Consider the following 24,802-nt stretch of genomic DNA (forward strand, 5'->3'; position numbering starts at 1 on the left):
TCCTTCCTTTTCTTCCTTCTTTCTTTCCTTCCTTCCTTCTTTCCTTTCTTCTTTCCTTCCTTCCTTCTTTCTTTTCTTCCTTCCTTCCTTTCTCTGTCTCTCCCTTCGCATTCTCATCTACTACCACCCTGCCTCCTTTCCTCTCTCCTTCCTTCCTTCCTTCCTTCCTTCCTTCCTTCCTTCCTTCCTTCTTTCCTTCCTTCCTTCCCTTCTTCTCATTCATTCTCATTCTCATCTCCTTCTTTCCTTCTCCCTTCCTTCCCTTCCTTCCCCTCTTCTCATTCATTCTCTTTCACTTTCTCATTCTCATTCTCATCTTCCTCCCTCCCTCCCTCCCTTTGACTGTGCTAGCGGTTCCTGCCAGCTGAGTGCCCTGCGTGAGTCCCTGGAGTCTCCTAACACTTTGGGGGGGCGGAAGCAGTGAGCGATGGGCCCCAAATGGCCCCTGGCTCAGAGACCCTCTTCCCCACCGGACCCCCACCCAGACCCTTTCCTTTCCCCCCTGGCCCAATAGGGCTTGAAGATCATCGACCTGCAGATGCCCGACTATCTGCGCATCCTGGAGTCGGCCATCCAGCTGGGCTCCCCGGTGCTGCTCCAGAACGTGCAGGAGGAACTGGACCCCACCCTCGCCCCCATCCTCAACAAATCGGTCACCAAAGTGGGTGAGTGCCGGGCAGCCCTTTGGAGCAGGAGTTCCCCCTTTGGGCTCCTGTGACCGGCCCCTAACCCTCCCCACTTCCCGGTGTCTGGCAGGTGGGCGCCTGCTGATCCGGCTGGGGGACAAGGAGGTGGAGTACCACCCCGACTTCCGATTCTACCTCACCACCAAGCTCTCCAACCCTCACTACACGCCCGAGACTTCCTCGCAGACCACTATCGTCAATTTTGCCGTCAAGGAGCAGGTAGGTAGGCGCTTCGCCCACGGTGCCCTCTGGATGGCGCCGCAGGAGGGACCTCCATTTTACTGGCTCCAGGGTCGTAGGGGTGGGCGATGGGTGGAGGACCCACTGGGCGCCCTCCTGCTTTCAGGGCCTGGAGGCCCAGCTGCTGGGTATCGTGGTCCGGAAAGAGCGGCCCGAACTGGAGGAACAGAAGGACTCCCTGGTGCTCAACATTGCGGCCGGCAAGAGGAAGCTGAAGGAGCTGGAAGACGAGATCCTCAGGTGGGACTTTACCCTACCCCTAACCCTAACCCCACAGTGTCTCCTTAAGGCTCAGTCCCCGGGTGTGCCTTGTGAAGAGCGGAGGGGCGTTCTCCTCCTGAGTAACCTCAGCTTGCACTGTTCCCGCCTTCTCTCCACTCTCCGTGCTCGGGGATCAGGAGGGGGTGGTCCTTGCTCATCGCCTGAACTCTGTCTCTCAGGTTCACTGCTTAGCCTCTTTTGTCCCCATCTTCCTCCCCGCGTACGAGCCGTCCCAATCCTGAAAGGCCCTGTCCTGACTCGGTCTGCTCCTCCCCATTTTCCTCCCAAGCCAATGAAGCCGCCCCCCTCAAGCTGCTCCTGTTCTGACTGGTCTTCCCCCTCAGATTCAGACTCCAAGGGGTGGGGGGGCATAACTATTTACGGCAGGGGTATCCAACCTTGGGAACTTTAAGACTGGTGGGCTTCGATTCCCCAGCCAGAATTCAGCACGGATAGGACAAGAACAAATATCACTTGGGTTCGATTGAGAAACTTTTCGTAGTAGATGGTGGGAATGCAGTAGACGTAATATATCTTTGACTTCAGCAAAGTGGGGGGAAAAATAACCCGTGACAAGTTAAATTAATACACGTTAAGAGGTGGGCTCGATGGCCTGACAATTAAGTAGGAAAGTGTTGTGCTGGCTGGGGAATTCTGGGCGTTGAAGTCCACGCCACTTGAGAGGGCCAAGGTTGCAAAATCCTGTCTACGTTTTTTTGGGGGGGAAGGATTTTCATGGGAATGGCTTTGCAGCGGAGATGGGGGGTGGGGGGAGGTGTCCAACTATCTGAAACCGCAGCAGAATTATAAAAGGATGCCGCAAAGATAGAAGCACAGGTACTCCTCGATTTACAACCATTTAGTGACCGTTCCAAATAACAACGTCACTTAAAAAAAAGTGATCTAGGACCGATTCTCGCACTTAATGATCATCACAACAATCTCCAATGTATTTACAACAGTTGGAGCATCCCTGGAGCATCATGTGACCCTCATTTGCAATTCTCACAACTGGCTTCCGACACGCAAAATCAAGGGGGGGTGGGGGTGAGATTCAGTTAACAAACATGGGATTCACTTAACACTGCAGCGATGGGCAAAAAAGGTCATAAAACTGGGTGTGGCTCCGTTAGCAATGGAAATTCTGGTCCCCCTTGTGGTCGCAAGTCGAGGACTCAGTGACTTTCGAGCTTTGGAGTCAGCTGCTGGTTCTTCTCACCTCTGGACGGAGCTGCTGGCGCTCGGTCGGCAGAGGGAGGCACGGGAACCACGCGTTGCTCAGCTCCTTGTCCTCCCGCCCGCAGGTTGCTGAACGAAGCCACCGGCTCCCTGCTGGACGATGTTCAGCTGGTCAACACCTTGCAGACCTCCAAAGTGACCGCCACGGAAGTGACGGAGCAGCTGGAGACCAGCGAGATGACCGAGATCAAGATTGACACTGCCCGGGAGGCAAGTACCCACTTTGCTGGGGTTCTTCTACGCAGCAGAGTTTCCAACCTCAGCCCCTTTAACACGGGTGGACTTCAGCTCCTAGAATTCCCCAGTGGAGAGATTGCAGAGGAAGGATTGTAAGAGAATAAGCACGTCGTTCGGGTATACATGTCGAAAGGAATGCAGGAGTGCCAGGGAATTCTGGGAGTTGAAGTCCACGTGCCTTAAAGCAAGGGTGTCAAACTCACGTCGTCACGGCGTCGTCACGTGACGTATTGCGACTTTTTCTCCCTTTGCTAAATCAGGCATGGGCGTGGCCAGCACGTGTCAAATTAAAGTGCCCAAGGTTGCACTTGGGCAGCCCGCGGACCACATGCGTAACGCACAGGCCATGCCCACCCCAGCTCCGTGAAGGGAAAACAAGTCATGATACGTCATGCGATGGCAACGTGACACCGCAAGATTCACACCCGGGTTCTAAAGCAAACTTGGCCACTATAAGATCTATGGACTTCAATTCCCAGAGTTCCCCAGCCAGCCATGCCTTCCCCCCCTGCCCCACTTCCTATAGTTGTTCTGCCCCAGCTACGGACCTCTAAAGAACGCAGCACACACAAAGTCCGTTCAAACCTCAGTTTACTAAATAAACCAGTTTTTGACAACAACGGCTGTTAATTAACGGCATTAACAGCCGCCAAGAATCCAAAGAATAATAACTGAAAGCTTACTGTGGTTGGCAGAATGCCCAGAAGCAATTTGCAGGAAGCTGATAAGCAAGACAAGACACGAAGGTATGTGAACGAAGTTGTTCCCTGCAAATTGCTTCAGTCGGCGTTCCTTCTTAAATAGGCTAAGGGCGTGGCCAATTAGCCCCAAGCCTTACTTTCGAGGAGACCTCCTCCTGAGGAGCCACTCCTGCCTTTTGGCAGCTCTGCGCGCCCGTGCATCGAGAAGAGGCTCCTCCTCTTCATCCTCTTCACCCATGGAAGCTTCTGAAGGTCCTGGCTGAATCCCCGCCTCTGGCACCACATCTTCACCAGCCTCCTCACTGTCCGACTCGAGCGCCAGCTGCACAGGCTGCTGGCGCAGCACCACACCGGCCTCCTCACTGTCAGAATCAGCTACTAGCTGCACAGGCTGCTGACGGGCCACAACAATAGTGGAGCGATTGCAGAGGAAGGGATTATAAGAGAATAAGCACATCGGTGGGTATACACATCGAAAGGAATGCAGGAGTGCCAGGGAATTCAGGGAGTTGAAGTCCACATGCCTTAAAAAGGATCCCAGGTTTGAAAACCTCACTCTAAAGCAGGGGTGTCAAATTGGTGGCCCGAGGGCCACATGCGTCACGTGCAGTCCACGCCGACCCCAGTTCCACGAAGGGAAAAAAAACATCGTGTGACTGCAACGTGACGCCGCGAGTTTCACACCCGTGCTCTAAAGAAAACGTGGCCACTATAAGACCGATGGACTTCAATTCCCAGAATTCGTCAGCCAGCAATTTCCTCCCCCCCCCTGACTTTGCTGAAATCAAGATATATTACGTCGACCGCAGACCCACCGTCTATTAAAGTTACCCTATCAAAAAATGCAACGCTGGTAAACGCTGGCTGGGGAATTCTGGGAGTTGAACTTTCCACAAGAATGTGGCCAGGTTTGGTGATCCACCCCGCCCCGCCCCCGGTCTACAGGATCCCCTTTCTGAGGCTGAGATGGGCTAGGGCAGGAGTCAGCAACCTGCGGCTCTGGAGCCGCATGTGGCTCTTTCACTCCTCTGCTACAGCTCCCTGTCACTCGAAATATGCGTCACAACCGCCAATGTGCGACACCCGCCCGGCACACGATTTATTGAGCTTTTCAACCCCCGGTAGGCCAACCATGGATAAATCCAAGAAAAGGAAAGTTTCAGAAGAAAACGGAACGTTTAATTCGACTACAGAGGCTAGTTTTGGGGCCGCTCGAGAAATCGTCAGGCATGGGAAGGGTTTTTGTGGCTCCCGGTGTTTTCTTTTCTGTGGGAAACGGGTCCAAATGGCTCTTTTGAGTGTTTAAGGTTGCAGACCTTAAAGGGGGATATGGGGCTCTCCCTGAAGAGCAGCTGGGGCTGTTCCCACGCTGACCCACTCCGCTGTTCCCTATATAGGCCTACCGGCCCTGTGCCCAGAGAGCCTCCATCCTCTTCTTCGTGCTCAACGACATGGGGCGCATCGACCCCATGTACCAGTTCTCCCTGGACGCCTACATCGACCTCTTCAACCTCAGCATCAACAAGAGCCATCGCAGCCACAAGCTGGACGAACGGATCCGACACCTCAACGAGTACCACACCTACGCCGTCTATAGGTCAGCCGCCCTCTCCGACCGCCACCCTCGGGGGGTTCCGTGGAACGCCACCAAACCAACCGGAAGACCCCCATCCGCCCTTCCGCTGCTCCCCACTGAAAAAGTGGTATGAGCCCGTACTGTAGCCTCGAGTTGTGACTACAGATACTCCTCGACTTACGACGGTTCATTAAGTGACCGTTTGCGGTTACAACGGCACTGACTTATGACCGTTTTTCCACATTGACAACGTTTGCATCACCCCTAATCGAAATTCAGACACCCCGTAATCAAAATTCAGACACTAGGCCACAGACTCATATTTATGACGGTCGCAGTGTGACGTGATCCCCTTTTGCGACCTTCTGACAAGCAAAGTCCACGGGGAAGCCGGATTCACTTAACGACCGGGTGACTAATTTATCAACTGCGGGGATTCATTTAACGACCATGGCAAGAAAGATCGTAAAATGGGGCCAAACTCACTTAACAAATGTCTCACTTAGCAACATAAATTTTGGGCTCCATTGTAAGTTGAGGACAACCTGTATAATGCAGGCTGCCCGTTGCGGACGTTAAGTCGTAACCTAAAACATTTCGGTAAAAAGTTTCGGCTGAATGGCCCACTTCCCTGCTTCCATTTCCTTGAAATTAGAGGATGAGCAGCCGGCTTCTCTTCCAAACACGCCTTGCAAGCTCAGACTTTAACAACGGTCGTTAAGTGAACCCTGTGGTCGTTAAGCGAGCCGGTGGACTGCTCTGGGCGTGCGTTGGCTGAAAACTAGAAATAATTGCCAGTTTTCGGCAAAAAAAACCCCCAACCCATTTCCATGACCTCAGGAATGCTGCAAACTGTCGTCAATGATCCGGATCGTAGGGTCCGTCGTAACTTTGAGTGACCCATCGTAAGTCGAGGACTGGCTATATACAGCTTCAAGTTGGCAGCTGAGACGTTCCGCAGCGAGTCGGAGCTTTGTGGGGAAGGCGCCGGGAGGCTGTCTCTTTCCCTCGCAGGGAGGAGCAGGCTGATGGGCATTGGAGTCCTCCTGGTGAGGCAAGGGGCGGGGTCAGTGTGATGGCCAGACAAGATGGCTCCCTGCTTCTGACTTCTGCTTCCACGAACCCCGGGAGGGGGGGGTTCGGCCTCTGCGGAGTGAGACCCCCGAGTCCCCCGGCAGGTGGGATCCTGACCAAGGTGTGTCTCCTTTCCGCAGGTACACCTGCCGGGGTCTCTTTGAGCGACACAAGCTGCTCTTCAGCTTCCAGATGTGCGCCAAGATTCTGGAAATGTCCGGCACCTTGAAGATGGACGAGTACAACTTCTTCCTGCGGGGCGGAGTGGTTAGTGCCAGAGCGGGGTAGGGGGGGCACTGGGGGAGGCGGCCCTGTCTTAGCTTCTTGGTTTATTTTATCTTTTATCCCACCTTGATTACTCTCTAAGTGACTGAAACGGGTAAACTTACCTGATGATCTACGTTGGTTCTAGAACTCCCAGTCTCCTGGTGATTGGCCCAGAGTCACCCAGTCAGCTTTCATGCCTAAGGCGGGACTAGAACTCCCAGTCGCCTGGTGATTGGCCCAGAGCCACACAGCCAGCTTTCATAACTCAGGCAGGACTAGAACTTCCAGTCGCCTGGTGATTGGCCCAGAGTCACCCAGCCAGCTTTCATGCCTAAGGCGGGACTAGAACTCCCAGTCTCCTGGTGATTGGCCCAAAATCACCCAGCTGGCTTTCATGCCCAAGGCGGGACTAGAACTCACCGTCTCCTGGTGATTGGCCCAGAGTCAGCCAGTCGGCTTTCATGCCTAAGGCGGGATTACAACTCCCAGTCTCCTGGTGATTGGCCCAAAATCACCCAGCTGGCTTTCATGCCCAAGGCGGGACTAGAACTCCCAGTCTCCTGGTGATTGGTCCAAAGTCACCCAGCCGGCTTTCCTGCCTAAGGCAGGACTAGAACTCCCAGTCTCCTGGTGATTGGCCCAAAATTAACCAGCCAGCTTTCATGCGTAAGCAGGACTAGAACTCCCAGTCTCCTGGTGATTGGCCCTAAGTCACCCAGCCGGCTTTCGTATCACTGAACAACTGTGGCACGAACGGTCGTGAATTGGGGCAAGACTCACTTAACAACTGTCTCACTTAACGACATAATATTTGGGGGTTCTCAACGGCAGTCGCGAGTCGAGGACTACCTGTGTCTGATTTTTCTCATATAAATAAACCTATCTGGCCCAGACAGGGGTCATCCGAATATAGATCCTTTTAAACATTCCGTATTTTACCGCGTTTTTAATTTAAGGGAATCGCTATTACCTGTGGTGGTATCCAGCCGGTTCGGATCGGTTCAGGCGTACCGATTGTAACGATCTTCTCGCCCGCCCGGCTGCTATGCTGTCCTATTGAGCCGTGTTTTCTAAACCGTGTGCTTGCGTGCACACCAGCAAAGCGCATGCGTGGAAAGGGCGCGCTCGCATTTTTGGTGCGCGGCGAACCAGTGGTAAAATGATATGAAACCCAACTCGGGTTATTACCGCTTGGAAATCGGTGTATGTTGTGCCGCGTGCTAAATCAATCGCTTCGCCCGGACCGGAGGTCCTTTCTGCCAAGGTGTGATTCACCTCTGCGTCCTTCTGGTAGGTGCTGGACCGGGAAGGACAGATGGACAACCCTTGCACCAGCTGGCTCTCCGACATCTACTGGGACAACGTGACGGAGCTGGACAAGCTGACCAATTTTCACGGCATCATGAACTCCTTCGAACAGTATCCCAGGGACTGGAACCTCTGGTACACCAGCTCCAAGCCGGAGAAGGCCATGCTGCCAGGTCTGCCGAATTCTTCCTGTCTCTGGTCCAACGCGGGGCACCTTCGGCGCTCGCCCACCCGTGCTAAGGAGCGGGAGGAGCGATAGAAACAGAAGGGAATCCTGGGAGCTCAGGGTCGAAATGGGGTAGGGAGGGTCCTTTAGGGGTCTCTGAGCTGGGGAGGCGTGCAGAGAGGAGGAGGAGGAGGAGGAAGACTGTGGGGTTCTTGGTGCTCCCCGAGTCAGTTTTCTTGCAGACGTTTCATGACCCAACTAGGGAACGTTATCGGTGCTACGTAGGCAAAGCTCACGACCTTCCAGCATTGATGACGTTCCCTAGTTGGGTCATGAAACGTCTGCAAGAAAACAGTCAAACTCGGGGATCACCAAGAACCCCACAGTCTTCCTCCTCTTCCTCCTTCTCCTCCTCTGTCTCCTCCTCCTCCTGCTGCTCCTCCCACCTTCTCCTGCTCCTCCCCTTCTCCTCCTTCCCTTCTCCTCTGTCTCCTGCTCCTCCCCTTCTCTTCCTCCTCCTTCTCCTCCTCCTGCTCTTCCTCCTCCCCTTCTCCTCCTCCTGCTCCTCCTCCTCCACCTTCTCCTCCTCTTCTCTTCCTCCTCCTCTCCTTCTCCTCCTCTTCCTCCTGCTCCTGCTCCTCCTCCTCCACCTCCTCCTCTTCTCCTCCTCCTCTTCTCTTCCTTCCCTCCTCCTCCCCCCTCCTCCTCCCCTTCTCCTCTTCCTCCTCCCCTTCTCTTCTGTCTCCTCCTCCTCCCCCTTCCCCTCTGTCTCCTCCTCCTTCCCCTCCTCCTGCTCCTCCTCCCCTCCTTCTCCTGCTCCTCCTCCTCCCCCCTCCTCCTCCCTTTCTCTTCTGTCTCCTCCTCCTCCTCCCCTTCTCCTCCTCCTGCTCTTCCTCCTCCCCTTCTCCTCCTCCTGCTCTTCCTCCTCCCCTTCTCCTCCTGCTCCTCCTCCTCCACCACCTTCTCCTCCTCCTCCTCTGCTTCCTCCTCCTCCTGCTCCATCTCCTCCTCCTCCTCTCTGCAAACTCCGGAATCCGGAGAGGTCATTTTCGTCCTTCTGGAGGCTCAAGGAAAACCTCCGGAGCTTGGGGAGGGCAGAAACACCTCCCCCAAGCCCCGCCGTGGTGCAGGAGGCTGAGTAGGCCACGCCCACCCAGCAACCGGGCAGGGAAATTTTTGAATCCCACCCCGGCCACTAACCCTCTCTTCTTGCCCCCTTTCTCCTCCCCTTTTCCAGGCGAGTGGGAAAACTCCTGCAACCAAATGCAGCGGATGTTGGTTGTCCGGTCTCTGCGGCCGGACCGGGTAGCCTTCTGCGTCACGGCCTTCATCGTCTCCAACCTGGGCTCCCAGTTTATCGAGCCCCCCGTGCTGAACATGAAGTCGGTGAGCGAGGGGTCCCTCCCCTGCTAGTGGAGAGACGTGGGGCGGCTTCCCCAACTCCCTTCGGGTTTCGGTTGCAGAGATGACCCCCACACCTCCCCCCTAATATTTTCCCCCGTGTGGCACGGTTCCAATTTCGCTACAGGTAGCAATGGACATTAGGGCCTCTTTTTCGGCGCCGTTTGTAACTTCGGATGGTCAGTAAACGAAAAATTGTTAGTACAATTTTTTGTTTACTGACCATCCGAAGTTACAAACGGCGCCGAAAAAGAGGCCCTAATGTCCATTGTCCACACTTAATAACCGTTTCAGCATCCCTGTGGTCACGTGATCAAAATTCGGACGGTTAGCGACCGGCTCGTATTTATGACGGTCACAGCGTCCCGGGGTCACACAATTCCCTTTTTTGCGACCTTCTAGCGAGCCAGATTTGCTTAACACAACTGTGTGGCTCAATTAACAACAGCAGTGATTCATTTAATGACTGCGTCAATGAAAGGTCGGAAAAGGCGGCAAAGCTCGCTCGAGAACTGTCTCGCTTAGCAACATGGACATTTTGGGCTCCGTTGCGGTCGTAATTCGAGGACTGCTTGTACTTTGTTGTTCGCTGCCTAGAGTACAGGAATCTTCCCAGTCTGGCATCTTTTGCCTGGGAAAGACCAGATCAGGCTCAAAGGCCTTCAGGGATCGATCAGATTTATCCTTCTGGTGTTTACGTAGTGATTCCAGGTTAATTCCTCGCTTGATCCCTCCTTTTCTTTCTTTCTTTTGCTTCTCTTGGTGAAGTGAACAGCTGCTGCGTTTTCTGCCCATCTCAATCAATCAATCAATCAGAATAGGACTGGAAGGGACCTTGGAGGTCTTCTAGTCAACCCCCCTGCCCAAACGGCCCCCACAATTTCTGGTGGCAAGGAGTTCCACTGGTTTATTGTCCTCACCGTTAAGGAAATTCCTCCTTAGTTCGAGATTGCTCCTCTCCTTGATTAGTTTCCATCCCTTGCTCCTTGTCCTGCCTTCGGGGGCTTTGGAGGATAGGGGGACCCCCTCTTCTTTGAGGCAGCCCCTCAAATACTGGAATTCTGCTATCATGTCGTCCCTGGTCCTTCTCTTCATTAGACTAACAGAATAACAGAGTTAGAAGGGACCTTGGAGGTCATCTAGCCCAGCCCTCTGCTCAAGCAGGAGAATATACACTATTCCAGTCAAATGACTGTCCAGTCTCTTCTTAAAAACCTCCAGGGATGGAGCAGCACCCACGATATCTGGTGGCAAGGAGTTCCACTGGTTAATTGTCCTCACTGTTAAGGAAATTCCTGCTTAATGCCAGATTGCTTCTCTCCTTGGTTAGTTTCCTTCCGTTGCTTCTTATCTTGTCTGCCTTCTGGTGCTTTGGGGAATAGGGGGACCCCATCCCCCTCTTCTTTGGGGCAGCCCCACCAATGTTGGAAGAATCAACCCACGGGACAGAAGCTGCCTTCAGAAGTTGTGGGAGCTTCATCACTGGAAGGGGAGATTGGATGGCCATTTGTCGGGGATGGTACTTGGGCAGAGGGGGGTTGGACTAGATGACCTATAACCGTGATGGCGAACCTATGGCACGCGTGCCACAGGTGGCACGTGGAACCATGTTGCCTGGCACGCCGGCTCAGCTCTTAGCCTCTCTAGGAGACTCTGGAGGCTGGGGACAGCAAAAAAGTCACTTCCTGTCTAACCGAAAGTTGGAAAACGGGCCCTTTTGGGCCTCCGGAGGACCTCCGAGGGAGTGGGGAAGGCTGTTTTAGTCCTCCCCAGATGCATAGAGAGGATCTGGAGCCAGGTGAGAAAGAAAAACAGGCCTAGTGGGCCATCGTGTGCCAGAAGCGGGGGTGGGGCAGGGCACATAGAATTATGGGTGTGGGCTCCTGCCCCCCACCTTCCTGGCACGCGATGGCAAAAAGGTTTGCCATCACTGACCTATAAGGTCCCTTCTCATTCTGTTAAACTATGTTAATCTTATCCTTTCCTGCTTTCTGCTTGCAGGTGGTGGACGACTCCACCACAAAGACCCCCCTGATCTTCGTCCTGTCTCCAGGCGTCGACCCCACCTCTTCTTTGCTTCAGCTGGCCGAGCAGTCGGGCATGGCTCAACGTTTCCACGCCCTGTCCTTGGGTCAGGGCCAGGCACCCATTGCCACACGTATGATTAAGGACGGGGTCCACCAGGGTGAGTGCCAAGCCCTTCCACCTCCCTAACCTGGAGCGGCAACTTCATCTTCATCACTCCTAAATCCGGAAGCCTTGGTGAGTCTTCCTGGGCCTTTCCCTCCACAGGTAACTGGGTTTTCCTAGCCAACTGCCACCTGTCTCTATCCTGGATGCCACAGCTGGACAAACTGGTGGAACAGCTGCAGGTCGAAGAGCCGCATCCTTCCTTCCGCCTGTGGCTAAGTTCCAGCCCCCACCCGGAATTCCCCATCTCGATCCTGCAGGCGGGCATCAAGATGACAACGGAGCCCCCCACGGTAAGTGGAGAACCCCCAGAGAGGGGGGCAAGGCTCTCCCAAGCTAGCCCCAAATGTGCCGTATCCCTGCAAGTAACACTTTACGGTTTTGCCTTCTCTCGGTCTAAGCCAGGGGTGTCAAACACAAGGCCCACGAGCCGCGTCTGGCCCACGATGTGGTCGGATCCTGCCCCACGATGTGGTCGGATCCGGCCCCGCGATGTGGTCGGATCCGGCCCCGCAATGTGGTCGGATCCGGCCCCGCAATGTGGTCGGATCCGGCCCGCGGGGCTATCCCTGACTTCCGCCCGGTCTACCCAATGCGAAGAGAAAACATGCCAGCAGTTTGGGGGGGTGGCGTCAAGCTGGTCACGCCCACCCAGTCGGCCACACCCACCCAGTCGGCCACACCCTCCCCAACCCCCGAGGTCAAACACAGCCCTGATGCGGCCGTCATTGAAATTGAGTTTGACACCCCTGGTCTAAGCGGTCAGTTTCCAATCAATGGTGGGCTGCTACCGGTTTAGACCGGTTCGAGTGAACCGATAGTCACCTGCCTGGATGCAATCCCGTCCTATATCGCTGTGTTTTTTGATGCGGTGCACGTGAGTGAATTGCTGTGTTTTGTGACACTGCACGCATGCATGGATGGCATGCGCTCACATTTCCGGTACTGGGCGAACCGGTTGTTACCGTATGTGGCCCACATCTGTTTCCAACTCTTGGTAGGAAAGTTCAAGCGAGGTCGGTTTTCTACAAAACAGAAGAGGAGGAGACAAGCAGGGGTGGCAACTTTCAAGACTTGTGGACTTCGAGTCCCAGAATTCTCCAGCCGGCTGTTTTCCCCCCAAAACAGCCGGCTGTTTTGCTGAAGTCAAGATATATTACGTCTGCCACATTCCCACCGTCTATTAAGAAAGTTACCCTATTAAAAAAAAAAGGCGAGAAAGTAGTTTAGCCACCTTTCTTCTCGTCCTATCCATGCTGAATTCTGGGAAATCCTTGCTGGCTGGGGAATTCTGGGAGTTGAAGTCCACAAGTCTTCAAGTGGCCAAGTTTGGAGATTTCTGTTCTACACAAACACGCTGTTGTGACTCTGACCCCCGAGGCCGACTTATCGGAGGGAGAAGGCTCCGAACATGAAGGAGAGGAGTTGGCCAGGCCAACTCTCCAGGACCCTCCTCTCTGGCAATGCCTCAGGTGTCTCCCGTAGGAGAAGAGATTGGCCAGGAGCCAGGTATCTCCTCACAGTCGGACAGTGATGGAGATAAGTCTTGGCTGGATCCACGCCAGCGTCGGAGAGACAAGCGCGCACAGCAGAGAAGGAAGTGTGCCAGAGATTAAGCTGAATCACTGGACCACACCCCACAGGGGATAAAAGGGGGTGAGGTGGCCATTCAGACTCTGTGACGGACAAAACTAACTACTAGCGAGTCACATTGTATCTTTGAAACAAGGTTATCTGCCTTGGATTTAATACGGACTGGACTTGACAATTCTTGAACTGTGTGTATCTTGTTTGGGTTTATCTGTCGGAGGAACAACCCCTCCCTTTATGAGTAAAGTTCTTGGCAAGCAGCTACTGGGTTGCTGCCAATCCTCTTATCGAAAGAATTTGTTGTCTGCCAGTTTTATTTAACCCCTGGCTATCTGTTTGTGTGCGTGTGTGAGACGGGGACAGAACACACGCAACCTCGCAATGATTGGGTGGAATGTTTGCAAGCACTGATGGTCATTCTTTCTCCAGTTTGGGGGAAACCAAGCCAGAGGTGGTCTTCAGCCGGTTCGGATCGATTCGCCCGTACCGGTAGCAGAAATTGTGAGTGGGCCCGCCCACCTGCCCCGCCTCTAAGCCATCCTATTTAGGCATGTTTTTGAGGCTGGGCACATGCGCGAAAGGCCGGCTGCATGTCTGGAAGGCAGGGATGCACGCGAACCGGGCACACGCACGGCGAACCGGAAACCCACCCGTGAACCAAGCCCAACGGTTCTTCGTCCATCCAAACTCTTGGCCCTGGAAGAATCTAGAACGTTTCCCTCATGGATTTTACCAGCCTTCCCGAACCAGCTTTTGTGGCTTGTCTCCCGCAGGGCTTGAAGGCGAACATGAAGCGGTTGTACCAGCTGATCACGGATGCCCAGTTCAACCGTTGCACGAAGCCCAGCAAGTACAAGAAGCTGCTCTTCGCCCTCTGCTTCTTCCACAGCGTCCTGCTGGAACGCAAGAAGTTCCTACAGCTGGGCTGGAACATCATCTATGGCTTCAACGACTCCGATTTTGAGGTGTGTGTGGGATCACCGGAGAGGGAGGCGACGGGGGCAGGTGGGGCAGGAGAGCCATCGAAAGGTGGGAGGATGAGCTCAGTGGACTCTCCACTCTCTCTGCTCTGGCTTTGTGGACTGACCCTAATCCTAATCTTAATCCTAATCCTAATCTGGTCTGACCTGATGGCCTGACCCCTAATCCCTAACCCCAACTCTAATCCTAACCTCTCTGGTTTGGTGGCCTGATGGTCTGACTCTAAACTTAATCCTAATCTTAATCCTAACCCTAATCGGGTCTGCCTTGGTGGCCTGATGGCCTGACCCTAATCCTAATTCCTAACCATAACACTAATCCTAATCCTAATCCTATCCCTATTAAGTGAACCCGGCTTCCCCGTTAACGTTGCTCGTCAGACGGTCGCAAAAGGGGGATCATCCCCCACCGTTATAAATACGAGCCCGTTGCTAGGCACCTAGATTTTGATCCTGTGAACACGGGGACGCTGACGACAGTGAGTCGCCAGTGTGGAAAAAAAAAACGATCCTAAGTCGCTTTTCTCAGTGCCGTTGTAACTTGGAACAGTCACTAAACAAATCGCTGTCAGTCAAGAATTGCCGATTAGGGTGGGAAGAGTTAATGGTCAAATTCTGTCTATCACGCTGGGATTGTTCTACGTCAGTGTTTTTTCAACCGGGAAAATACGTGGACTTCAACTCCCAGAATTCTCCAGCCAGCTGTTTTTTTCCCCCCACTTTGCTGAAGTCAAGATATATTACGTCTGCCCCATTCCCACCGTCTATTAAGAAAGTTACCCTATCCAAAATATACGATAGAACAGTCTAGCCACTTTTCTTCTTGTCCTATCCCTGCTGAATTCTGGGAAATCTTTGCTGGCTGGGGCATCCTGGGAGTTTGAAGTCCACGTGTCTTCAAGTGGCCAAGATTGAAAACCACGTTTCGGTGTCGTTCTTGGGTTGGGCCCGAGATCGCTTTCGTCGTCCCCCTCCCCTCCCCGTCAACACTCACCTGTCCTCCAGGTGTCCGAGAATCTCCTCAGCCTGTACCTGGACGAGTATGAGGACACCCCGTGGGATGCATTGAAGTACCTGATCGCCGGGGTCAACTATGGGGGCCACGTGACGGACGACTGGGACCGGCGTCTCCTGACCACTTACATCAACGACTACTTCTGCGATCAAACCGTGGCCGCCCCTTTCTACAAGTACGCATTGGGGTGGGGAGGGGGGTGCGTGAAAGGTTGCAAGGGCTGGCGGCAGTGGTGGGTTTATACCGGTTCGCCCCGGTTCGGGGGAACCGGTAATGACAGCGGCGGGAGCCTCCACTCACCCGCCCGGATGTTCTCACGGACGCTCTGCGCAAGCTACCTTGTTATTGGGTGACCTTGTTACATTGTTATAGGGTTTGCTGCCTGAGCAGGGGGTTGGACTAGAAGACCTCCGAGGTCCCTTCCAACTCCGTTATTCTATTCTATTCTATTCTATTCTATTCTATTCTATTCTATTCTATTCTATTCTATTCTATTCTATTCTTTTCTATACTACTTTTCTATTCTATTCTGTTCTGTTCTGTTCTGTTTTTCTATTCTATTCTTCTATTCTATTCTATTCTATTCTATTCTATTCTATTCTATTCTATTCTATTCTATTCTTTTCTATACTACTTTTCTATTCTATTCTGTTCTGTTCTGTTCTGTTTTTCTATTCTATTCTTCTATTCTATTCTATTCTATTCTATTCTATTCTATTCTATTCTATTCTATTCTATTCTATTCTCTTTTTCTATTCTATTCTTTTCTTTTCTATACTACTTTTCTATTCTATTCTGTTCTGTTCTGTTCTGTTCTGTTCTGTTTTTCTATTCTATTCTATTCTTCTATTCTATTCTATTCTATTCTATTCTATACTATTTTTTTCTATTCTATTCTATTCTATTCTTTTTTTATTCTATTCTTTTCTATACTACTTTTCTATTCTAATCTGTTCTGTTCTGTTCTGTTTTTCTATTCTATTCTATTCTATTCTTCTATTCTATTCTATTCTATACTATTTTTTTCTATTCTATTCTATTCTATTCTCTTTTTCTATTCTATTCTATTCTTTTCTATACTACTTTTCTATTCTATTCTATTCTATTCTGTTCTGTTCTGTTCTGTTGTTTTTCTATTCTATTCTATTCTATTCTATTCTATTCTATTCTATTCTATTCTATTCTATTCTATTCTATTCTATTCTATTCTATTCTATTCTATTCTATTTTTCTATCCTATCCTATCCTATCCAGGGGTGAAATCCAGCAGGTTCTGACAGGTTCTGGCGAACTGGTAGCGGAAATTTTGAGTAGTTCGGAGAACCGGCAAATACCACCTCAGGCTGGGCCCAGAGTGAGGAAGGAATGGAGATTTTGCAGTATCCTTCCCCTGCCACGCCCACCAAGCCACACCACACCACGCCCACCAAGCCACGCCCACAGAACCGGTAGTAAAAAAATTTGGATTTCACCACTGATCCGATCCTATCCTATCCCGATCCCTACTCTTCTTTTGATAACCATCCACATTTTTCAATTTTCTTTCAATGAACAAAGCTGTTGTTGTTGTTGTTGTTGTTGTTGCTGTTGTTGTTGTTGTTGTTGTTGTTATTATTATTATTATTATTATTATTATTATTATTATTATTATTATTATTTTGCGATAAAAGCTCGAGCAGACCCAGTGAGTAGCCAGCTGTTCCTGCATGAGACCTGAGTACCTGACGCTTCTCACCCGCTCTCTCGGTTCTCCCTGCAGGCTCACGGTGTTAGACACTTACTACATCCCCAAGGACGGCTACCTCTCCTCTTACAAGGAGTACATCAGCCTTCTGCCGGGCATGGACCCCCCGGAGGCCTTCGGCCAGCACCCCAACGCCGACGTGGCCTCGCAGATCACCGAGGCCCGAACCCTCTTCGAAACTCTGCTCTCCCTCCAGCCTCAAACGACCCCCACCGGGGCAGCCGGGCAGAGCCGCGAGGACAAGGTACGGGCCTCTTCGCCAAGCCCAGAGCGGGTTTAACCTGGCACAGGTGCCAACCGGAGCCGGACACGAGAGGAAGTTTTCTCGGAGTATTTCAGCGAAGGGGTTCCGTCGGATAAAGGAGTCGGAACCCCGAACAATTCACAAATACAAATTTTATACAGTTATGATAACTTCCTTAATAACTTCCTTAATCATAACTGTATAAAATATGTATTTGGGAATTGTTCGGGGTTCCGACTCCTTTATCCGACGGAACCCCTTCGCTGAAATACTCCGATAAAACTTCCTTGAACCGCCTCTCGTGTCCGGCTGTTTCTTTTGATCGGATTCCTCTGCGGGTAGTCCTCGACTTACGACCAGGATGGAGCCGTCAATTTCGGTTGCTAAGCGAGACAGTTGTTCAGTGAACTTGGCCCCGTTCTACTACTTGTCTTGCCGCGGTTGTTAAGTGAATCCGTAGAGTTGTTAATGAGACGGTCGTTAAGTGAATCCGTAGAGTTGTTAATGAGACGGTCGTTAAGTGAATCCGTCTTCCCCGTCGACTTTGCTGGTTGAGAAGGTCGCAAAAGGGGATCCCGTGAGCCCTGAGACTCTGCAACCGTCATAAATCTGAATCAGCATCCGAGGGGCCGAATTTTGATCAGGTGACCATGGGGAATGCTGCAACGGTCATAAGTGTGAGAAATGGTCATAAGTCACTTTTTTCCGTGCCGTTCTACCCCGTTTCCCCCCAAATAAGACATTATCCCCTGATAATAAGCCCAATCGGGCTTTTGAGCGCATGGCAATAAGGCCAAGCGATTATTTCAGGGTTCAAAAAAAAAATAAAAATAAGACAGGGTCTTATTTTCGGGGAAACACTGTAACTTTAAACAGTCATTAAATGAACGGTCGCGATTCGAGGACTACCTGTATGCATCAGCAATGCATGTTATTTTGGCCTGGCCTTTCTTCCTGCCTTTCGCAGCAGATTTCAGAAATCCCTGTTGCTTAGCCAAGGGATCCTTGAGGTCATGTAGACAACCCCTGCATGGTGCAGCCATCCAAAGTTTTGAGCCGGCAATGGGACTCTGATGCATCCTTTTAAGACATTGGCTCCTCTGATAAATCAGCCAGTCAGAACAGAACCGGAAGGGACCCTGGAGGTCTTCTAGTCCAACCCCTTGCTCAAACAGGAGACCCTATCCCATTTCCGACAAATAGCTTGTCCAGTTCAGTGGTGGGTTGCTACCGGTTCTACCCAGATCGGCAAACTGGTAGCGGCGGCGGCGGGAGGCTCACGGATGAGCGAACTGGTAGCGACGGATTTTGGAACCCACTACTGGTCCAGTTCCTTCCAGTGATGGAGCATACACAACTTCCAGTGGCGAGCTGTTCCACTGGTTAATTGTCCTCAGTATCAGGAAATTCCTCCTTGTTCCAGGTTGTTTCTCTCCTTTCATCCGTTGCTTCTTGTCCTGCCTTCAGGGGCTTTGGAGAATAGGTTGGACCCCCCCTCATCTTTGGGGCAGCCCCTCAAATAATGAAACTCCGCTATCACGTCCCTCCTTACTCCTTTTTGTTAAACGAGAGGTAACCAATTCCTGCAACCGTTCTTTATATGTTTTAGTCTCCAGCCTCCTAATCGTTTTAGTTGCTTTTCTTCTCTTCAGCTCCCCCTGGTGGAAAACGAGGGACTTGACGGGTCTCTCTTCACCTTGGTCTCTTATGCATCCCTTTCACTCATTTTATTTTATTTTATTTTTAATAAAATAAAATAAATAAATGCAGGTCCTGGAGCTCTCTGCCGACGTGCGCAGCAAGATTCCAGAGGAGATCGACTACGAGGGGACCTGCAAGGTACTCTCCACCGATCCCTCCCCTCTCAACGTGGTCCTGTTGCAAGAGATCCAGCGTTACAACTCCCTGCTGCAGGTCATCAGGTGAAGGGGGCCACCCACTCTTTCATCTGTGGGGTGGTGAGGTTTGTGGGGGTGGGGTGGGGGAGGTCCCCGGTTTGCAAATCCAAAACAGAGCATCCCTGGGTCAAAACATCAAAGTTTTCCCCTTTTTATTCATTGTAGTAGAGACAGTCCTCGACTTACGACCACAAATTACTGTCGCTAAGTGAGACCGTGGTCGTTTTGCCCCGTTTTGCATCCGTTCCTGCCACCGTTGTTAAGTGAAGTTGTTAAATTAGTAGCATGGTTGTTAAGTGAATCCGGCTTCTCCCTTGACCTTGCTGGTCAGAAGGTCGCAAAAAGGGGGAATCACGCGACTATGGGATGCTGCGACCGTCATAAATCTGAGTCACATGACCATGGGGATGCTGCAACGGTCGTTAGTGTGAAAAATGGCCATCGGTCCCTTTTTTCAGTGCCGTTGCAACTTTGAACTGTCACTAAACGAGGACTAACCGGAGTTCCTTCCAGGAAGAACTTGCCTGCAGGTGTCCTGAAGGAAGAATGGCCTGTTTCATCCTAGATGTTGGATTATTTGGGTTGAACTATGATAGTTTAAGCACTTAGACCCATGATTCTCAATTTGGATAACTTTTAAGATGGGTGGACTTCAACTCCCAGAATTCCCCAGTCAGCATTGAATTACGAGTAACAATGGCTGCAATTTTAAAATGCAGTTTGAATTTAATTGCAGTCAAATTTAATTCAAAAGCATACTTGGAATGATGAAGTGGAAGTGTCTATGGATGACAAAAAAAATAGGCAGAGAAGGGAAAAGTGTACAGGCTGTCCTCAATTTACAGTTCATTTAGTGACCGTTTGAAGTTACAGCAGCACTGAAAAAAGTGACTTAGGACCGTGGATCTTAGGATCTACAGTGATCCTGTAGATGCTTCCTGTCGCAGCATCTACAGGAACACGTGATCCAAATTAAGACGCTTGGCAACTGACTCGTATTTATGACAGTCACAGTGTCCCGTGGTCACGTGATTCCCCCTTTTTGCGACCTTCTGCCAAGCAAAGTCCACGGGGAAGCTGGATTCACTTAACGACCATGTGACTCACTTAACAACTGCAACGGTTCGCTTAACAACGGTGGCAGGAAAGGTGGTAAAACGGGGGGGGAAAGTCACTTAACAACTATTTTGCTTAGCATCAGAAATTTGGGGGTCCATTGTGGAATGGAAATGAGTGGTGCGGTGGCCTAGAGGTGGAGCTCTCGCCTCACAGAGACTGTGAGTTCGATCCTAGGTAGAGGCTGATATTTCTCTCTCTGGGTTCAATGAGAATATATCTGCTGCACAAAACTCCGCGTTGGCGACAGGAAAGGCATCCGGCCAGTAAACACTGAACTCCATTCAGTTGCCCAGACTCCACCCCGCAAGGGATTATGGGGTCATTAAAAGAGGATGATGATGTTGATTATGGAATGGAAATGTCAGACAGTCATCAGTCGAGGACTGCCTGTGTAGAATTGAGAGGCGGATGATGAAGCGAAAAAGCCGAGGATGGGAAAACGTGTGAAAGGCAATTGGGAGAGAATCCGAGAGATCGTGCGTAGTTATTTTTATTTGTTTTGTTTTGGAAAATTGAAAATTGCCGCCTGCTCGCACTCAAGGTGTCTTAAATTATGGATAGAAAAACCACGTAAAAGAAATAAAAATAATAAATTAATAAATTAGTAAAATAACCACCCCCACCCCGGCGACGACACACATTCATACAAACCGTAATGCGTAGAATGCCATCGTCGCAGAGCATGTTCCTCTTCCTCCTTTGGGGAGTATGGGCTTTGGTGTGCTTGCCCTCCCCAGGCCTAAACTGTGTGTCCCCCCCCCCGAGCCCCCCACTCCTATTCTGACCCCCGTTTGTCCTCCCCTTTACAGCTCATCGCTGGTGGAGCTGGAGAAAGGCATTCAAGGCCTGGTGGTTATGTCGACGGATCTGGAAGAGATTTTCAATTGCATTTTTGATGCCCGTGTGCCCCCCATGTGGGAAAGGGTGAGGGTCTCCTGGCTGCTCGTGATCGCCCCCTTCCTCCTTTATCCACCTGGGGGGGATCAGTCTCCTCTGCCCCACGGCCTCTTCGCAGGCAGGGAGACCCTGTATGTTCGCTGGAGAAACAATCCCCTCCCCAGTACGACTGTTGCGGGGACTGGCGCTTCTCAACTCTGGCCACTCCCCTCCTGCAGGCCTACTCTTCCCAGAAGCCCCTGGCCGCCTGGACCCGGGACCTGGGCCTGCGGGTGGAGCAGTTTGCCCGCTGGGCGAAGACGGCCCATCCGCCGGTGCTCTTCTGGCTCTCGGGCTTCACCTTCCCCACCGGATTCCTGACGGCTGTCTTGCAGGCCGCCGCGCGGCAGAACAATGTACGGCGGGGCGCAGTGGGGAGGGCAGCGGGTCGGACAGACGGGGCAGGGCGGGTGCCCGACACCCATCCTCGGAGGCCTGACACCCATTTTTTTTGTGGGGGGGGGCAGATCTCTGTGGACACCCTGAGCTGGGAGTTCATCGTCTCTACAGTGGACGACAACAATCTGGTGTACCCCCCTAAGGTGAGCACCCCCTCCTGTCAAATTAAGCACCCCTCCCCCAAATAAGCACCCCCTCCCCTCCGCCCAAGGCAAGCACCCCTTTCCTGGTATGGGACCCTCCCCTCCTCCTAAGGCAGTGGTGACGAACCTTTTACTCACCGAGTGCCGAACAGGTACGTGCTTCGCGCGTGCTATCTGACTAACATGCACTGCTCCTCCCCATGCACTGCGCGGACAACCGCATACGTGCACAGCTTTCATGCACGTCGCCCCTGCACGCTGTGCACGCAATCGTACCATCCATGCAGGTGCGTGCACGAACACCATCGGCGCATGCGCGCGCTGTGCACCAGTACTCTTGCACCCAGGCGCAAATGAGAGCGCTCTGAAGACCAGCTGGGCTGTCCCCCGAATTGCGCGCAGGCACACCGGAGGCCCGAACACCAGCTGTGGTGCGGGCGCTCATGCGCAGCTGCAGGTGCATTGGCCGACAGCTTGCGTGCCTGGAAAAATGGCTCTGCGCGCCACTCCCAGCACATGTGCCATAGGTTCACCATTACGGTTCTAAAGTATGGACCTTCTCCTCTCACCCAAAGTTAAGTGCCCCTTTCCCTCCCCCAGGGTAAGCACCTCCCTCCCTGTCTTCTCCCCCAAGTAAGCCCCCTTAACCCCTCCGCCCGCAGGGCAGGTGCCCTCTCCTCTTGCCCTCCCCCTGTCCCCTTTGGAAGAAGGCCGCTTCACCCTCTGCCCTCCCTTCTCCCCCCATGCAGGAGGGGGTGTGGATCCGGGGTCTTTTCCTGGAGGGGGCCGGCTGGGACAAGAAGAACTCCTGCCTGGTGGAGGCCGAGCCCATGCAGCTCGTCTGCCCCATTCCCACCATTCACTTCAAGCCCGTGGAGAACAAGAAGAAGAGCGGCAAAGGTGGGCATAGGCGGGCACCGGTGGGCAGGGGTCTGGGGGGGGGCGCAGCAGTGTCCTCCCTTCCCTGTGACCCTGACCCATCGGGCCCTCCTCTCTCTCTCTCTTCTTCTCCCTCCCCACCCCCTACCAGGCATCTACTCCTGCCCTTGCTACTACTACCCGAACCGGGCGGGCACCTCCGGGCGTCCCTCCTTTGTCATCGGAGTGGACCTGCGCTCCGGAGCCATGCCCCCCGACCACTGGATCAAGCGTGGCACCGCCCTGCTGATGAGCCTGGATACGTGAAACTGGGGACCGACCCCCCTATCTCCTTATGACCCCCACCCCACCCCCAGCCCCTCTAGGAAATTAAATAAAGCTGTTTCATTTAAAGTGACTGTTTTTAGGGGGTGCCCAGCAAAGTTTGGGGGGCGGTCTTCATTCCGGCCATACTCCCCACAAACTCATAGATTGGGGAGGGGGCTTGAGCTGCCTCCCCCAACCCCAGATTTTGGGGTGACAGCCCCCCCCTCCCAACCTCAACAAGGCTGGTCGAGAGAAGGAGTCCAGCTAGGGCCCAGGCCAGTTAGGGGGCTAAGGAAACCGATGGAAGGGGGCAGCTGGGGGTCCGGCTCAGGCAGGAGCCCTGAGAGGGAGGGAGGGAGAAAGGGAAGGAAGGGAGAGGGAGGTTGCCAGCTGGGCACGAGAAAGGAGTACCCTCCTTTCCTTGCCAAGATGGGGTGGTCTACGTGCCTCAGGGTGCCCCTTCCTCTGGGTAGGCAGGAATCGGGGGACGGAGTGACAGGGGGCAGCTAGTGCCCAGGCCAGTTATGGAGCTAAGGAATCCGGGGCGGGGGGAGATTGGGGGTCTGGCTCATACGGGAGCCCTGGGAGGGAGGGCAGGAAGCTGCCAGCTGGGCACAGGGAGAAAGGGTCACCCTCCTTTCCTTGCCAAGCCGGGGTAGTCTATATGCCTCTGGGTATCCCTTCCTCATGGCAGGGGTGGGGTTAGCAGGGGGGGCTAAGGAATCGGGGGGGGGGAGATTGGGGGTCTGGCTCATACGGGAGCCCTGAGAGGGAGGGAAGGAGGCTGCCAGCTGGGCACAGGGGAAAAAAGGGGGCACCCTCCTTTCCTTGCCAAGCCAGGATGGTCTACATGCAAGGGGCAGGGTGGAGTGGGGTGCGGGTGGGGGTCAGCCAGACGGTGCCCAGTCCAGTTAGGGGGCTCAGGAAGCCAGTGGGGTGGGGGAGAGAGTTGAGGGTCCAGCTTATTCAGGAACCATGGGAGAGAGAGAGAGAGAGAGAGAGAGAGGCTGCCAGCTGGGCACAAGGACAGAAAGCGGGGATGGTCTACATGCCTCGGGGTGCCCCTTCCCCGTGGCAGGCAGGAACCAGGAGGCGGGGTGAGTGGGGGGTGGGTTGCCAGCTAGTGTCCAGGCCAGTTAGGGGGCTAAGGAAGCCAGTGGAGGGGAGAGTTGGGGGGTCCCTAGGAGGGGAGGAGGGAGGCTGCCAGCTTGGCACAGGGGGAGAAAGGGGCACCTTCCTTTCCTTGCCAAGAGGGGGTGGTCTACATGCCTCGGGGTGCCCCTTCCCCTGGGCAGGCAGGGGGGGCGGGGTGATTGGGGAGGGGGGCGTGGCGGCGGGGGAGGGAGGGGCGACTCCTTGCCAGGCAGTGTGTGTGGGGGGGTGTTAGCGCCAGCTGGGCAGCCGCGTCGGGAAATGCAACTGCGCAACGGGCGGTACTTTTCCAGGGCACCGCCGCCCCACGCGCGACGGGGGTGGGGTGGGGTGGGGTGGGGGGACAGCCCTCCCTCCCACCCCCCCCTCCCTCCCAATGCCGGTGCATTGCAGCCTCGGGGTCCCGGCAGGACCTGGGCAGGGGGCTTCGGCTGCCCCGCAGTGCCAGGTAAGCGAAAGTGCGCAACTTCGCCGGACTTTGGTCCCGGGACGGCCGCCCCTCCCTCCCTTCAAAAGGGGGTCTCTAGGTGGGGAGGGGGGAGGGCTCTCATTCCCAAAAGAGGGGAGGGTCTCAAATTTGTCTGGGAGGGGCGGTGGGCTTCCCCTCTCCTCCCTCGTTACTCCGTGGATTTGCAAGGTCGGGGAGGGAAGGAGGGGGCAGGCAGAATGGGGCGGGGGTCTCGCGGGCCCCCTCCTCCTTTTTGCACCCACCCCCCACCTCACCCGGCTGCCTCACCCACCCACCCTCTCCCTTGGAGGGTCTTTCTTTGAGTTGCATTTTCCTGCTTCGGGGGTGGGGAGGAGGAAGGCTGAGCCCCCTCCCCACGCCAGGGAGGGGTTGGGTTAGGGGAGGGGGCTGCGCTGGGGTCTCCCAACCTGAGATTCTTCAGCCTCTCCGGCCCGGGGGTCTCTTCCCCAGCTGGCCTTCCTCCTCCTCCTCCTCCTCCTCCATCGATGGGGGACCCTCGTGAAATGAGTGGGTGGGTGGAAATCCCCTTGTCACTCACTCCCCCCCCTCTCTCTCCACGCTTCCCGGGGTTCGTTTGGCTGG

The 24,802-nt window shown here is 53.5% G+C and overlaps 1 protein-coding gene and 1 long non-coding RNA gene across 2 annotated transcripts in view; both read left to right on the forward strand.

Annotated features, from left to right (window-relative positions):
• Positions 1-22,599, forward strand: part of DNAH2 (dynein axonemal heavy chain 2) — a 115,573-nt gene extending 92,974 nt beyond the window's left edge. Inside the window, 19 exon segments of the mRNA XM_070954337.1 lie at positions 515-665; positions 757-905; positions 1,033-1,166; positions 2,492-2,636; positions 4,762-4,961; positions 6,155-6,281; positions 7,576-7,762; positions 8,993-9,141; positions 11,158-11,341; positions 11,449-11,639; positions 13,710-13,901; positions 14,922-15,106; positions 16,691-16,919; positions 18,690-18,841; positions 20,746-20,860; positions 21,052-21,228; positions 21,340-21,414; positions 22,164-22,314; positions 22,445-22,599. Of these exon segments, the coding sequence (XP_070810438.1) occupies positions 515-665; positions 757-905; positions 1,033-1,166; positions 2,492-2,636; positions 4,762-4,961; positions 6,155-6,281; positions 7,576-7,762; positions 8,993-9,141; positions 11,158-11,341; positions 11,449-11,639; positions 13,710-13,901; positions 14,922-15,106; positions 16,691-16,919; positions 18,690-18,841; positions 20,746-20,860; positions 21,052-21,228; positions 21,340-21,414; positions 22,164-22,314; positions 22,445-22,599 (3,048 nt within the window).
• A 1,416-nt stretch (positions 22,600-24,015) lies between these two features.
• Positions 24,016-24,802, forward strand: part of LOC139324765 (uncharacterized) — a 55,830-nt gene continuing 55,043 nt past the window's right edge. The window contains exon 1 of the long non-coding RNA XR_011601071.1: positions 24,016-24,199. This is a non-coding gene — a long non-coding RNA (uncharacterized lncRNA). The remainder of the gene's footprint in view (positions 24,200-24,802) is intronic.

Source organism: Pituophis catenifer, unplaced genomic scaffold (genome assembly GCF_029215685.1).
Source record: "Pituophis catenifer annectens isolate HBS135680 unplaced genomic scaffold, rPitCat1.0.hap2 SCAF_15, whole genome shotgun sequence".
NCBI classification, from domain to species: Eukaryota; Metazoa; Chordata; class Lepidosauria; order Squamata; family Colubridae; genus Pituophis; species Pituophis catenifer.